This window comes from Cetorhinus maximus, chromosome 6, assembly GCF_964194155.1.
Source record: "Cetorhinus maximus chromosome 6, sCetMax3.hap1.1, whole genome shotgun sequence".
Classification (NCBI taxonomy): domain Eukaryota; kingdom Metazoa; phylum Chordata; class Chondrichthyes; order Lamniformes; family Cetorhinidae; genus Cetorhinus; species Cetorhinus maximus.
In genome coordinates this window covers 90,804,837-90,817,746 of record NC_135884.1, presented here as the reverse complement: position 1 = coordinate 90,817,746, position 12,910 = coordinate 90,804,837, and the positions used below count along the sequence as shown (strand labels likewise).

At 45.3% G+C, this 12,910-nt stretch overlaps 1 protein-coding gene across 1 annotated transcript in view; it reads left to right on the top strand.

Moving 5' to 3' along the window:
- The window catches only part of LOC144681901 (uncharacterized), a 304,508-nt gene that overhangs the window by 277,828 nt on the left and 13,770 nt on the right, over positions 1-12,910 (top strand). The window contains exons 43-46 of the mRNA XM_078544030.1: positions 2,786-2,869; positions 6,466-6,584; positions 7,510-7,656; positions 11,593-11,779. Of these exons, the coding sequence (XP_078400156.1) occupies positions 2,786-2,869; positions 6,466-6,584; positions 7,510-7,656; positions 11,593-11,779 (537 nt within the window). The remainder of the gene's footprint in view (positions 1-2,785; positions 2,870-6,465; positions 6,585-7,509; positions 7,657-11,592; positions 11,780-12,910) is intronic.

Here is a 12,910-nt window from a genome sequence, read left to right as displayed (position 1 = left end):
TCAACCGTGTCCGGCCCATCTCCCGCACGTCCGCCCTCACACCTTCCTCTCCCTCCCAGAAACATGATAGGGTCCCCCTTGTCCTCACTTATCACCCCACCAGCCTCCGCATTCAAAGGATCATCCTCTGCCATTTCTGCCAACTCCAGCATGATGCCACCACCAAACACATCTTCCCTTCACTCCACCCCCCGGCGGCATTCCGCAGGGATCGTTCCCTCTGGGAACACCCTGGTCCACTCCTCCATCACCCCCTACACCTCAACCCCCTCCCATGGCACCTTCCCATGCAACCGCAGAAGATGTAACACCTGCCCCTTCACTTCCCCTCTCCTCACCGTCCAAGGACCCAAACACTCCTTTCAAGTGAAGCAGCATATCACTTGCACTTCCCTCAATTTAGTCTACTGCATTTGTTGCTCCCAATGCGGTTTCCTCTACGTTGGAGAGACCAAACGCAGACTGGGTGACCGCTTTGCAGAACACCTTCGGTCTGTCCGCAAGCATTACCCAGACCTCCCTGTCGCTTGCCATTTCAACACTCCACCCTGCTCTCATGCTCACATGTCCGTCCTTGGTCTGCTGCATTGTTCCAGTGAAGTGCAACGCAAACTGGAGGAACAGCACCTCATCTTCCGACTAGGCACTTTACAGCCTTCCGGTCTGAATATTGAGTTCAACAATTTTAGATCATGAACTCTCTCCTCCATCCCCACCCCCTTTCCGATTTCCCCCCCCTTTTTTTCCCAATAATTTATATAGATTTTTCTTTTCCCACCTATTTCCATTATTTTTAAGTGTATTTCCATCCATTGTTTTATCTCTACCTTTTAGCCTTTTTCGATTCCTTCACCCCACCCCACCCCCACTCGGGCTATCTGTACCTTGCTTGTCCTGCTTTCTACCCTTAATTAGCACATTCCTTAGATAATATCACCACCTTCAACACCTCTTTCTCCTTTTGTCTGTGACATCTTTTGGTTATCTCCACCTATCACTGGCCCTTTATCCAGCTCTACTTGTCCCACCCCCCCCCCTTAAACCAGCTTATATTTCACCTCTTTTCTATTTTTACTTAGTTCTGTTGAAGGGTCATTCGGACTCGAAACGTTAACTGTGTTCCTCTCCGCACATGCTGCCAGACCTGCTGAGTTTTTCCAGGTATTTTTGTTTTTGTTTTGGATTTCCAGCATCCGCAGTTTTTTGCTTCTATCTTTAATCAGGTCATCTTTAAGCTGTCCAAATTCACATGATTCTGCTAGCTGTGTTACTGCCATCATGTAACATTCAATGTTCTCGTTTTCACTCAGAACTCTAATGTTGAATACATAATGCTCATACGTAAAGTTCACTCAGGGTTCAAAATGTGGATTCAAGGCTTTCAAAATCTATCATCTTTTTTCTTTGCTCACCTGTTAGATTTAGAGTGGTATACACTTTGTACCAGTCCTTCCCCAGCAGTGTTAACAGTGTGGTTACTTTTATTGGTTCAGGCTTGTTCACTAAGTCTGTTGCAATCTCATAGTTTTGCCATTGTGAGTGGAAAAACTGCCAGTTTCGCCATGTATCATTTTCCAATTGGAAAGGAGGTGGGATTGGAAAATTTACTGTGCCATTTTTGTTCACTCAGTAATTTACTTGCAGCCCAGTCTGTGTTTCCTTTGTCCTTTTTCTCTGCAGCCAATAATTTCACTTGCAGCCTGTGTGTGCTTTTCCTTTCTCATTTTCTCTGCAGCCTGGGTGTGCTTTTCTTTTGTCCTTTCTTCAGCAGCTTTTTTGCACATTTATACTTCACCATGTGTCTTTCTGTGTTGTCTCACTTGCAGCTTGTGTCTGTTTTCCTTTGTTCTTTTCAGCAGCTCTCTTGTAGATTTCAACCTTCCTGTGTTCCTGGGTTTTCAGTGTTCTTCTCTGTTCCTTTTGCAGGGTTCAAAAATCTATCTGTCTTCACTTCTGATACCATGTCTCATGTATAAGGACGGCTATACTTCTTCAGTGTGTACTCAGACAGTGGGGGAGGGCAGGGAAGAAGATGGGAGGAGAGGCACAAAAAGGTGGGGTAAGTTTGGATGCCAAAAAGGTGAGGGGGAAAGATGGAAGTCTTGCAGGGGTCTTGGATGGGTGTGGTGGTGGAGTAGAGTGGGACCAAAGCAAGGGCAGTGAGGGAAGAATGGGAGTGTGAGTGTGGAGATGCAGGTGGACAAGGGGAACGTGAGTTGTGGGTGCAGGTGGACAAGGGGAACAAGGGTGGGGGGTGCTGCAGATGGACAAGGGGAACAAGAGTAGGGGTTGGAGGTGGACAAGGGGAATGTGAGTGGGGAGGGGAGGGTTTAGAGGGAGGGGTCTGTGGTATCAATTGAAGAATCCTGGTGTCCAGTTAGCTCAGTTGGCTAGGTGGCTAGCGAATGGTTCAGAATAATGTCAACATCATGGGTTTGATTCCCATTCCGGCTGAGGTAGACCTTAGGACTTGATTCCTCACCCTACCGCTGTGAGTGAAAGGCAATTGCAAACTATAACTGGCCACCACTGACAAAAACTGGCAAGAAAACAAGTTCAGGATGAAGCATCAGCAGACAATGAGCCAAGGATCTGCTTTCAGGCAAAGCGCACATGATAGATGATGAACCTTAGCTTAATGCCTCATAGAAACCACACTATCCACTCCCCCAACCCCCGATCCTAAGTTAACTCTTTTTCTACCTGATGAAATGGTAGATAAGGAAAACCGGCAGTACTGAGCTGGAAGTTCAATCCTCATTCCATTTTCTTCATCTCTCCACAGGGCTGTGACAGACAGATGATCTATGACATGCTGAATCGACTGAAGTCAGTAGTATACCTGCCTGGAGACTATGTGTGTAAGAAGGTAACTGTAAAACCCCTAAATAGGTCTGTTAAAATAAAGTTTTGCATTTATATGGCATCTTTCATGACCTCTTGATGGTCCAAAGCACTTTTCAGTCAATGTAGTACTTTTGAAGTGTAATCACAGTTGGAATGTAGGAAACACAGCAGCCAATGTGTGCACAGCAAGCTCCCACAAACAGCAATGAGATAATGATCAAATAATCTGTTTTTATAGATGAAAGTTGAGTGAGAAGTATTGGTCAGAAAACCAAAGGAAATTCCCTACTGTTCTTCAAAAAGTGCCACTGAATCTTTCACATTCACCCAGGCTGGGCCTCAATTAACATCTCATATGAAACCCTCTGACAGTGCAGCACACCCTCTGTACAGCATTGGAGTCTCGGCCTGCATTATCTGCTGACATCTCTGTTTAACACTGAGGACACTCTGTCACAGACCCATGTCTTTTATTTGCATAGATTTTCATTTCTTCACCTTTACTTCCTGCAGTTTTCCTCTAAACTGATTTTATAGTTAAACGCAAACAACAGAAATTGATCTTTGCTAATGTGTTCCCCCTGTAAGAGCCTTACAAAGATAGTTACTTTGACTTATTAGATGGGGAACAGATTCAAAGACAACTCCATTCAGATAAGCAGCAAATCCAAAATACTGGTGGGACCCAGTATGAACTGGCCATGTTCACATTTCTTTGAAAAATCAGCAATTTGGCTCTAATTTGGATGTATTAGACAGACCTGAGTGTATCAGTGAAAGGCTGGTATTAATTTAAATTAGAGTTTAATATGGAATGGGAGGACCTTTGATCTGGAATCTCTGTCAGGGAACTTGAAAGGAGTGCTTGATAGGACATTGAAGGATGCAGATTCCTACCCAACTGGTTCAAAATAGATCTGCCACATGGGCAAGTATCTCCACCCTGGGCCCTGCACATACTCTGTATGGGTATCTCCACCCAGGGCCCTGCACACACACTGTACGGGTATCTCCACCCAGGGCCCTGCACACACTCTGTACAGGTATCTCCACCCAGGGCCCTGCACACTCTCTGTACAGGTATCTCCACCCAGGGCCCTGCACACACTCTGTACAGGTATCTCCACCCAGGGCCCTGCACACACGCTGTACAGGTATCTCCACCCAGGGCCCTGCACACACGCTGTACAGTATCTCTACCCAGGGCCCTGCACACACTCTGTACAGGTATCTCCACCCTGGGCACTCCTCATGCTCTGGATCCAATGGCTGTTTTTTTGACCGACAGAATAGAAAATGTAATTTCAATGAGAATAATTAATCTTTTTCTTTGATTAACCACAGGTTTCTTTAGCAAAGGAATACTTCTACTTTATTTCAATTGTTTTAGTTCTAGGTTTCCTTCCCTGTTTGACATGATCAGTTTTGGCCGAATGTACAAACTCTAAACTATGCCGTAGAGATAATGACTACATAATGTTTTCTTTTAACCTGTGAGGGGTGGGGGTTGGGGGGGTGTTCAAGGGGCTGGTTAACCTGTTAGTGGGGGGTGAAGGGGCTGGTTAACCTGTTAGGGGTGGGTGAAGGGGCTGGTGAACCTTTTAGTGGGGGGTGAAGAGGCTGGTGAACCTGTGAGGGGGGTGGGTTGACGGGGCTGATGAACCTGAGGTGGGGTTTGAAGGAGCTGGTGAACCTGTGATGGGACTGAAGGAGTTGGTGCACCTGTGAGGGAGGGGGTGTTGAAAGGACTGGTGAATCTGTGAGGGGGGGTGTTGTTGAAGGGGCAAATGAACCTGTGAGGTGGGGTGGGTTGACAGGGCTGGTGAACCTGTGATGGGAGTGAAGGGGTTGGTGCACCTGTGAGGAGGTTGGGCTGACGGGACTGGTGAACCTGTGAGGGGGAGTTGAAGGGACTGGTGAACCTGTGAAGGGGGTGGTGAAAGGGCTGGTGCACCTGTGAGGGGGAGTTGAAGGGGCTGGTGAACTGGTGAAGAGGCTGGTGCATCTGTGAGGGGTGGAATGATGGCGGTGCTGGTGGACTTGGGGAAGGTGGTAAACCTGTCAGGATGGGTGAGGGGGTTGCCAGCCAGGCAACAGCATCTTGCGAGCGGGGTTGGGGGAGGGTTCTGGCCAGACGATCCTTGTACTGGGCATAATACTACCATCGCGTGACCCACAACAACTCTGATACTGCCGGCTTAAACACCTGCTGGACAGCCCCACACTCAGATCACCAACATGCCATGATGTGTGCGCAGACAGAAGATTTCCACCAAGAGAAAAAATGCAGGACAAATCACATCCTGAGAAGGCCTTACCTGGAGCCCTGGACAAAATGCCAAATTACAGGGCAGTCCCAGAATATCCGGGATGGTTGGTCACCCTAGTTGATATATAAGTAGTGGCCAGGACACTGGGCAGAACTTCCCTGCTGTTCTTTGAATAGTGCCTTGTATGTTTTATGTCCACCTGAGACAGCAGATGAATTAACGTGTCATCCAAAAAATGGCACCTCTGACTATACAACACTCCCTCAGTACTGCACTAGAATATTAGCCAACATTATGTGCTCAAATCACTGGAGTGGAGCTTGAACCCATAACCTTTTGACTCAGTGGTGAGTGTTCTACCAACTAAGGTACAGCTGACAAGTCAGCTGCAAGCTTGTGCTGAGACAAATGGTTCTGAGGATAACTAGCCACATTAGTTCAGCTGGTTTGTAAAGAAATTGGTGATTTTAATTGCCTTTCAGAGTTTTCTAGTAAACCAGCTCCATCCTTCTTTCATATCTGTACAGAGAAGCTCTGGGAATTGCAGTCTTGTTCAATGTTTATTCACAACCTGTCCAATTTACACCAGCCCCACCCCCAATTTTCATCCTGTCCAATTTACACCCTGTCGGATTTACACACCATCGGAGTTACAGCCCGTCCGATTTACAGCCCGTCCAATTTACACCCCGTCCTTTTTATATCCCTCGATTTACACCCCGTCCAATTTACACACCATTGGAGTTATACCCCGTCCGATTTGCACCCTGTCCGATTTATACCCTGCCTGATTTGTAACCTGCCTGATTTACTTCCTGACCAACTTACATCCTGCTCATTTTATTTGTTGCTCGGTTTACACCCCATCCACTATACATCCTGCGCAATTTACAGCCGCCCAATTTGTGTCCCATGCGACTTACATCCCATATGATTTACACCCTGTCCAATATATATCCCAGCCAGTTTACGCACTATGAGCAGAATATTACACTGATGGGATTTTATGGTCCCACTGAAGTCAAAGGACTTTGGAACGGCTCGCTGCGCTTTACGGCCCTGCCCCTGCCACGACGGGGCCCTAAAATTCCACCCTGCATTATTTACCTTTTTATATTTTACTTACATCTAACTAGATCAAATTTGGGGCTAAATGGTAAATGAACATTATGTGGCTGAATATATATTTAACATAAATATATGTATAACTATGCTTATATCTTTACAGTTACCTATATGTACCCATACACAAATTAACTGCATCATATTCTTGGGTAATTATCTGGATTTCTTGATGTCATATTGTTAGTCTGCCTGCTGAATGATAGCTGATTGCTTATTGTTTCAGGGAGAGATTGGGAGAGAAATGTATATCATTAAAGCTGGAGAGGTCCAGGTTGTTGGTGGTCCTGATGGAAAGACTGTATTTGTGACTCTACGAGCAGGCTCAGTGTTTGGTGAGATCAGGTGAGGTTCCGTTAATTACTTCTCTCACACTGGTCCAGTACAGAATCAAAGTTTCTTTTCAGTTAAGCCTGTTATAAAAATCCCTGTAAAAATGCCATTAAACTGAGTTAGTAATGACTTTAAAGAAAAAACATTTAGCATGCTGTTTTTTGTTTTCTTCAGGGAGGGAGAAGTCAGGCATAATTGAATGATGCCTGACTCCTCTCTCTGTGTCCTAGACAGCAAGAGTTGACTGGTTATGTGACTGTGGGGGATTATTATAGCTGAGCCTAATCCCCTCTTCATTTCATGCCCTATATCTGGTGTCATTAGGTTCCAACCAGACACCAGTAGATTATCCAGAAAGCAGTAGATTACAGTTAGGAGTCTTTCAGGAATGGACAACCTGACCAGTTTCTCTTTCTCCAAAGCAGGGAGCTGAGGCCAACTATAGTGTCCCTTACTGTTGCCTCAGCACAGATCAAGCTCTGAACCTGCCCTGGTTGGTCAGACTCAAACTATTTGTAGACTAAACTTGCTGAGCTTTCCAGAGATACATGTGCCATGTTCCATTAGCCATATTCACAGAACTTGTGTGTTGAATTTAAAGAGAATCTGTTCTGTTTTTGAGTGAAGATGGTATCGAAATATATTCTCTTCAGTCCACTTCTCATTTCCTCTTATTTTAATCATACTGATGGGTTTCCATGTGTGTCAAATATTTGGCAGGAGGAAGAGAGTGTAACCTCTGTGGAAAGCTGACAATTCCCCAGGGGTAATAGTGTAGTTGGCTAAAAATGTTCATCCCCTGATGTTATAGCAGTATATCAGGAGAACCTCCAGTGGAAATTCCGGGCACTGTTATTTACTTCAACAGGGAATATCCTTTCAGATGAGTTCTTCAATCCCGCTTGTCCTCATCTTCTCACCTGTGTTAATTTAACAGTTTGCTGTCGGTGGGAGGCGGGAATCGACGGACTGCAAACGTTGTTGCTCATGGATTTGCAAACCTCTTCATTCTTGACAAGAAAGACTTGAATGACATTCTAACCCACTATCCGGACTCTCAGAAACTGCTGCGAAAGAAAGCTAAGTCAGTGCAATAGTTTTAATAATCCCTAATTTTATTAGAGGGAAAAAAAGTCTTTCAGTGAGAGTCATTTTTGCACAATTAAAGAATTAGAGGTTATCCAGGTACAAGGCTTCAAATCCAAAGCTTTTGGTGTTAGCTGTTACCTGTACATGTTAACAAAGTACACAAAAGAAAGTTTGCTGGGGATGCTCTGCTAGAGAGCAGTGATCTGATTGCAATGGCCTAGACTTTCATTTCCGGCAACTTTGTCATGGGAATTCCACTGGCTGTCTCCAGCAAATTTTCAGGAGTCGGTATAATTTGAATATTCCTGCTGGGCTCCCAGCAGTATTCCCTCCGGTGTTGAGGATCCAGCCTGCAGGGAAAATGGAAGCTATTATCTACACACAATTTGGATAACTGCAGCAAGTTAAAGGGTCTCTCTCACCATCCTCCACTCTGGCTTTGAAATTCCCACCACATTCTGCTGGCGATTGAGTGCGTCAATTGCACTGCATTCATTGAATAAATTGCAAGAGTGGAGCATTAATACTATGCAGAAACCCTTCATGTTGGTATTACCAACAGCCAGTATTGTTACAACAGTGACAATGCAAAGTGTGATAGATAACAACAATTTGCCATTGCCGCCTTATTTGGTTACACCTGCTCCTTTTGACTTCCAATGTCCTGCTTCCAACAAGTGATGTTGGAAGATGGCTATAGGGGAAGAAATGGATGGTGACCTGCTGGGCGGGTCTTCATCAAATGTTCAATCCTCACCCACTGGACTATTAACTGGCATAATGATAGGAAAACCTTCATATTGCTGTTGTTGGACGACACCGTGAGTGATGCTGGTTTAGACACTGCCCCAACACTGAGTTGCACTATTGGTAAATTCTGGGCTAGACACTGCCCTTATATTGAGCGGTGCTATTGGTGAATGCTGGTAAAGTCACTGTCCCTATCACCAAATCAGACATAACAGTTAATGCCCTTACCTGTTGCCATCTATCCATGACAACATTGGCAGGAGTGACCACTGTACAGTCCTTGTGGAACCACAATCTGTTACTTCATGGCCCAGCATATCCCTCACTCAACCATTACTATCACCCCTGGTTCAGTGAGGAAAGCAGGAGAGCATGCCAGAAGCAGCAGCAGGCATAGCTAAAAACGAAGTGGCAACTTGGTGAAGGTACAATACAGAACCACTTTCATGCTAATGAGTGGAAGCAACATGCAATAGACAGAACTAAGTGATCCCATAACCACCAGATCAGATCTAAACCCTGCAGTCCTGCCACATCCAACCGTGAATGGTCATGGACAGTTAAACAACTAACCAGAGAAGGAGGGTCCATAAATATTCCCATCCTCAATGATGGGGGAGCCCTGCAAATCAGTGCAAAAGACAAGGCTGAAGCGTTTGTAATCATTTCTTTCAGAAGTGCGAGCAGATGATCTATCTCGGTCTCCCCCTGAGGTGCCAAGCACAACAAATATCAATCTTAAGCCAATTTGATTCTCTTTATGTGATATCAAGAAACGGTTGAAGGCACTGGATACTGCAAAGACTAAGGGCCCTGACAACATTCTGCAATAGTACTGAAGACTTGTGCTCCAGAACAAGCCATGTCCATAGCCAAGCTGTTCCAGAATAGCTACAACACTAGCATCTACACGGCAAAGTGGAAAATTGCCCAGATATATCCTGCCCACATAAAGCAGGACAAATCCAGCCTGGCCCCTTCAGTCTACTCTCTATCATCAGCAAAGTGATGGTAGGTGTTGTCAATAGTGTTATCAAGCAGCACTTACTAGGCAATAACCTGCTCACTGATGCTCAGTTTGAGTTTGGCCAAGACCACTCAGCTCCTGACCTCATTACAGCCTTGGTCCAAACATGGACAAAAGAGCTGAACTCAAGAGGGGATGTGAGAGTTTTTTAAAAATATGTTGGTTACTTAACTTATGTGGACAAATCCCATTAACACCAATGTACCTGCTGTAAGTGATGGGAACTGTAACAACAAAACAGTTTTTGGGAATGAAGAATGCAGATGAAATGTACTCCAAATCCCCTTGTCAATGGCATTACCATTGCTAAATTGCCCACCATCAACATCCTGGAGGTTACTATTGACCAGAAATGTAACTGGATCCATCATATAAATACTGTAGCTACAAGATCAGATCAAAGGCAGACACTTGACATCAAGGCAGCATTTGACTGTGTGTGGCATCAAGGAGCCCCAGCAAAATTGGAGTCAATGGAAATCAGGGGAGTCATACCTAGAACAAAGGAAAACAGTTGTGGTTGTTGGAGACCAATCATCCCAGCTCCTGGACATTACGACAGGAGTTCCTCAGGGTAGTGTCCTAGGCCCAACCATCTTCAGCTGCTTCATCAACGACCTTCCTTCCATCATAAGGTCAGAAGTGGGGATGTTTGCTGATGATTGCATGATGTTCAGCGCCATTTGTGACTCCTCAGATACTGAAGCAGTCCATGTCCAAATGCTGCAAGATCTGACAATATCCAGTCTTGGCCTGGTAAGTGGCAAATAACAGTAGCACCACACAAGTGTCAGGCAATGACCATCCCCAACAAGAGAGAATCTAACCATTGCTAAATCCTCCACTATCAACACCCTGGAGGTTACCATTGACCAGAAACTGAACTGGACTAGCCATATAAATACTGTGGCTACAAGAGCAGATCAGAGGCTAGGAATCCTATGGTGAGTAACTCACCTCCTGACTCCCCAAAACCTGTCCACCATCTACAAGGCACAAGTCAGGAGTGTGATGGAATACTCTCCACTTGCCTAGAAGAGTGCAGCTCCAACAACACTCAAGAAACTCGACACCATCCAGAACAAAGCAGCCTGCTTGATTGGCACCCCATCCACAAACATTCACTCCCTCCAGCACCAACGCTCAGTGACAGCAGTGTGTACCATCTATAAGATGCACTGCAGGAACTCACCAAGGCTCCTCAGATAGCAACTTCCAAACCCACGACTGATACCATCTAGAAGGACAAGGGCAGCGGGCGCAAGGGAACACCGTCACTGGAAGTTCCCCTCCAAGCCGTACACCATCCTGACTTGGAATTATATCGCCGTTCCTTCACTGTCATTAGGTCAAAATCCTGGAACACCCTCCCTAACAGCATTATGGGTGCACCTACACCACATGGACTGCAGCGGTTAAAAAAGGCAGCTCACCACTACCAAAGAAAATTAGGGATGGGCAATAAATGCTGGCCTATCCAGTGACGCTCACATCCCACAAATGAATGTAAAAAAACTAACTCACTTCCTGACTCCCCAAATCTGTCCACCATATACAAGGCACAGGACAAGGGTATGATGGAATACTCTCCACTTGCCTGGATGAGTGCAGTTCCAACAACACTCAAGAAGCTCAACACAATCCAGGACAAAGCAGCCCACTTGAAACATTCACTCCATTGATGCACAGTGGCAGCAGTCTGTACCATATACAACATGCACTGCAGGAACTTGCTAAGCCTTCTTCGACAGCACATTCCAAACCCATGATCTCTACTGCCAAGAAGGACAAAGGCAGTAGGTGCATGGACACACCACCCCCCTCCAAGCCACACACTATTCTGACTTGGAACTACAGAGCTGTTCCTTCACTGCCACTGCATCAAAATCCTCGAACTCCCTTCTTAACAGCACTGTGGACAACAGTGGTTCAAGGAGGTGACTCACCACCACAATCTCAAGGGCATTTAGGGGTGGGCAATAAATGCTAACCTTGCCAGTGATGCTCACATGCCATGAAAGGATAAAAAAAGTACTTGGCAGCACTATCGGTGAATAATGTCTAGGCATTGGCCCTGTAAGTAAATAACCACTGTATTAGCTGTTTTTCAGACTACTGATTAAATCAGTAATTGCTGTTGTAATACATTTGCAGAAAACTGCTTTCCAAAGATGACAAAACAGATGTAAAGCCAGGCCCAAAAGGATTCCTGCACATCATCCCACCAAGACCGGAGACTCCCAAATTATTCCTGGCGGCCCTCTCATTGACGGACAAACTCGGATTCAAGGGAACGTTCTCGCTTATTAAAAAGAAACTCACTGAATCTAACAGAATGAAGGTGGGATTATGAGAAGAGAATCTAGGGATTAAATGTTTGTGTTTTAAAATGTTATTACTGTATAATAACAGAATTAGGCAGTTCTACAGTGTTACGGGTGGACACCACCGTTGATATAATTTTTGATGAGATTTCAACAACAACAACTTACATTAGCACCTTTAACATAATAAAACATCCCAAGGCAAGCATTATAATGGGAAATTAAATACCAAGCCATGTAAAGTGATATTTGGCAAAAGACCGAATGGTTTTTCGAAGAGGTAGATTTTAGGGAGGATCTTAAAGGAAGGAAGAGGGATAGAGATGTGGAGATAGTGGGAATTTCAGAGCTTAAGGCCCAGGAAGCTGATGTCATGGACATCAAAGATGGAGCAATTAAAATAGGGGCTGCTTGGAGCGCTGTGGGGCTGGAGGAGATTGAAGAGATAGGGAGAGATGAAGCCATGGAGGGATTTGAAAACAAGGATGCCAATTTTAAAATTGAAGCATTGCTTGACCAGGAGCCAATGTAAGTCAGCAAGTATGGGGGCGATTGGTAAATGGGACTTGGTGCATGTAAGGGCGTGGGCAGCAGAGTTTTGAATGACCTCATGTTTTCGTAGCATAGAATCTGGCAGCCCACCAAGAGTTAATTTGCAATAATCAAGCCCGGATGTAAAAAGACATAAATGAGGGTTTTAGCAGCAGATGAGCTGAGACGGGGTGAAGTCCGGTGATGTTATGGAGATGGAAGTAGGCAGCCTTAGTGATGGCACGGATATGTGGAAACTCACTTTACAGTGAAGTGTGACACAAAGGGTTGCACACAAACTGGTTTGGCCTCAGAGAGTTACCAGTGAGACAGAAGAAGTAGGTAACTAGGAAATGGAATTTGGATTTGGGACCAAAGTCAATGGTTTCAGTCTTCCCAATATTTAACTAGAGGAAACTTCTGCTCATCCAGTACTGGATGTCAGACAAGCAATCTGATAATAAGCAACACTGGAGGAATAGAGGGAGGTGGTGGTGAGGTGGAGCTGGGTGTCGTCAAAGTGCATGTGAAAACTAACACTGTGCTTTTGGATGATGGTGTCCCTCACTTGGGAGGAAGTTGGCCAATCTGACTGGGGCAGGGGGGTGAAACTACAG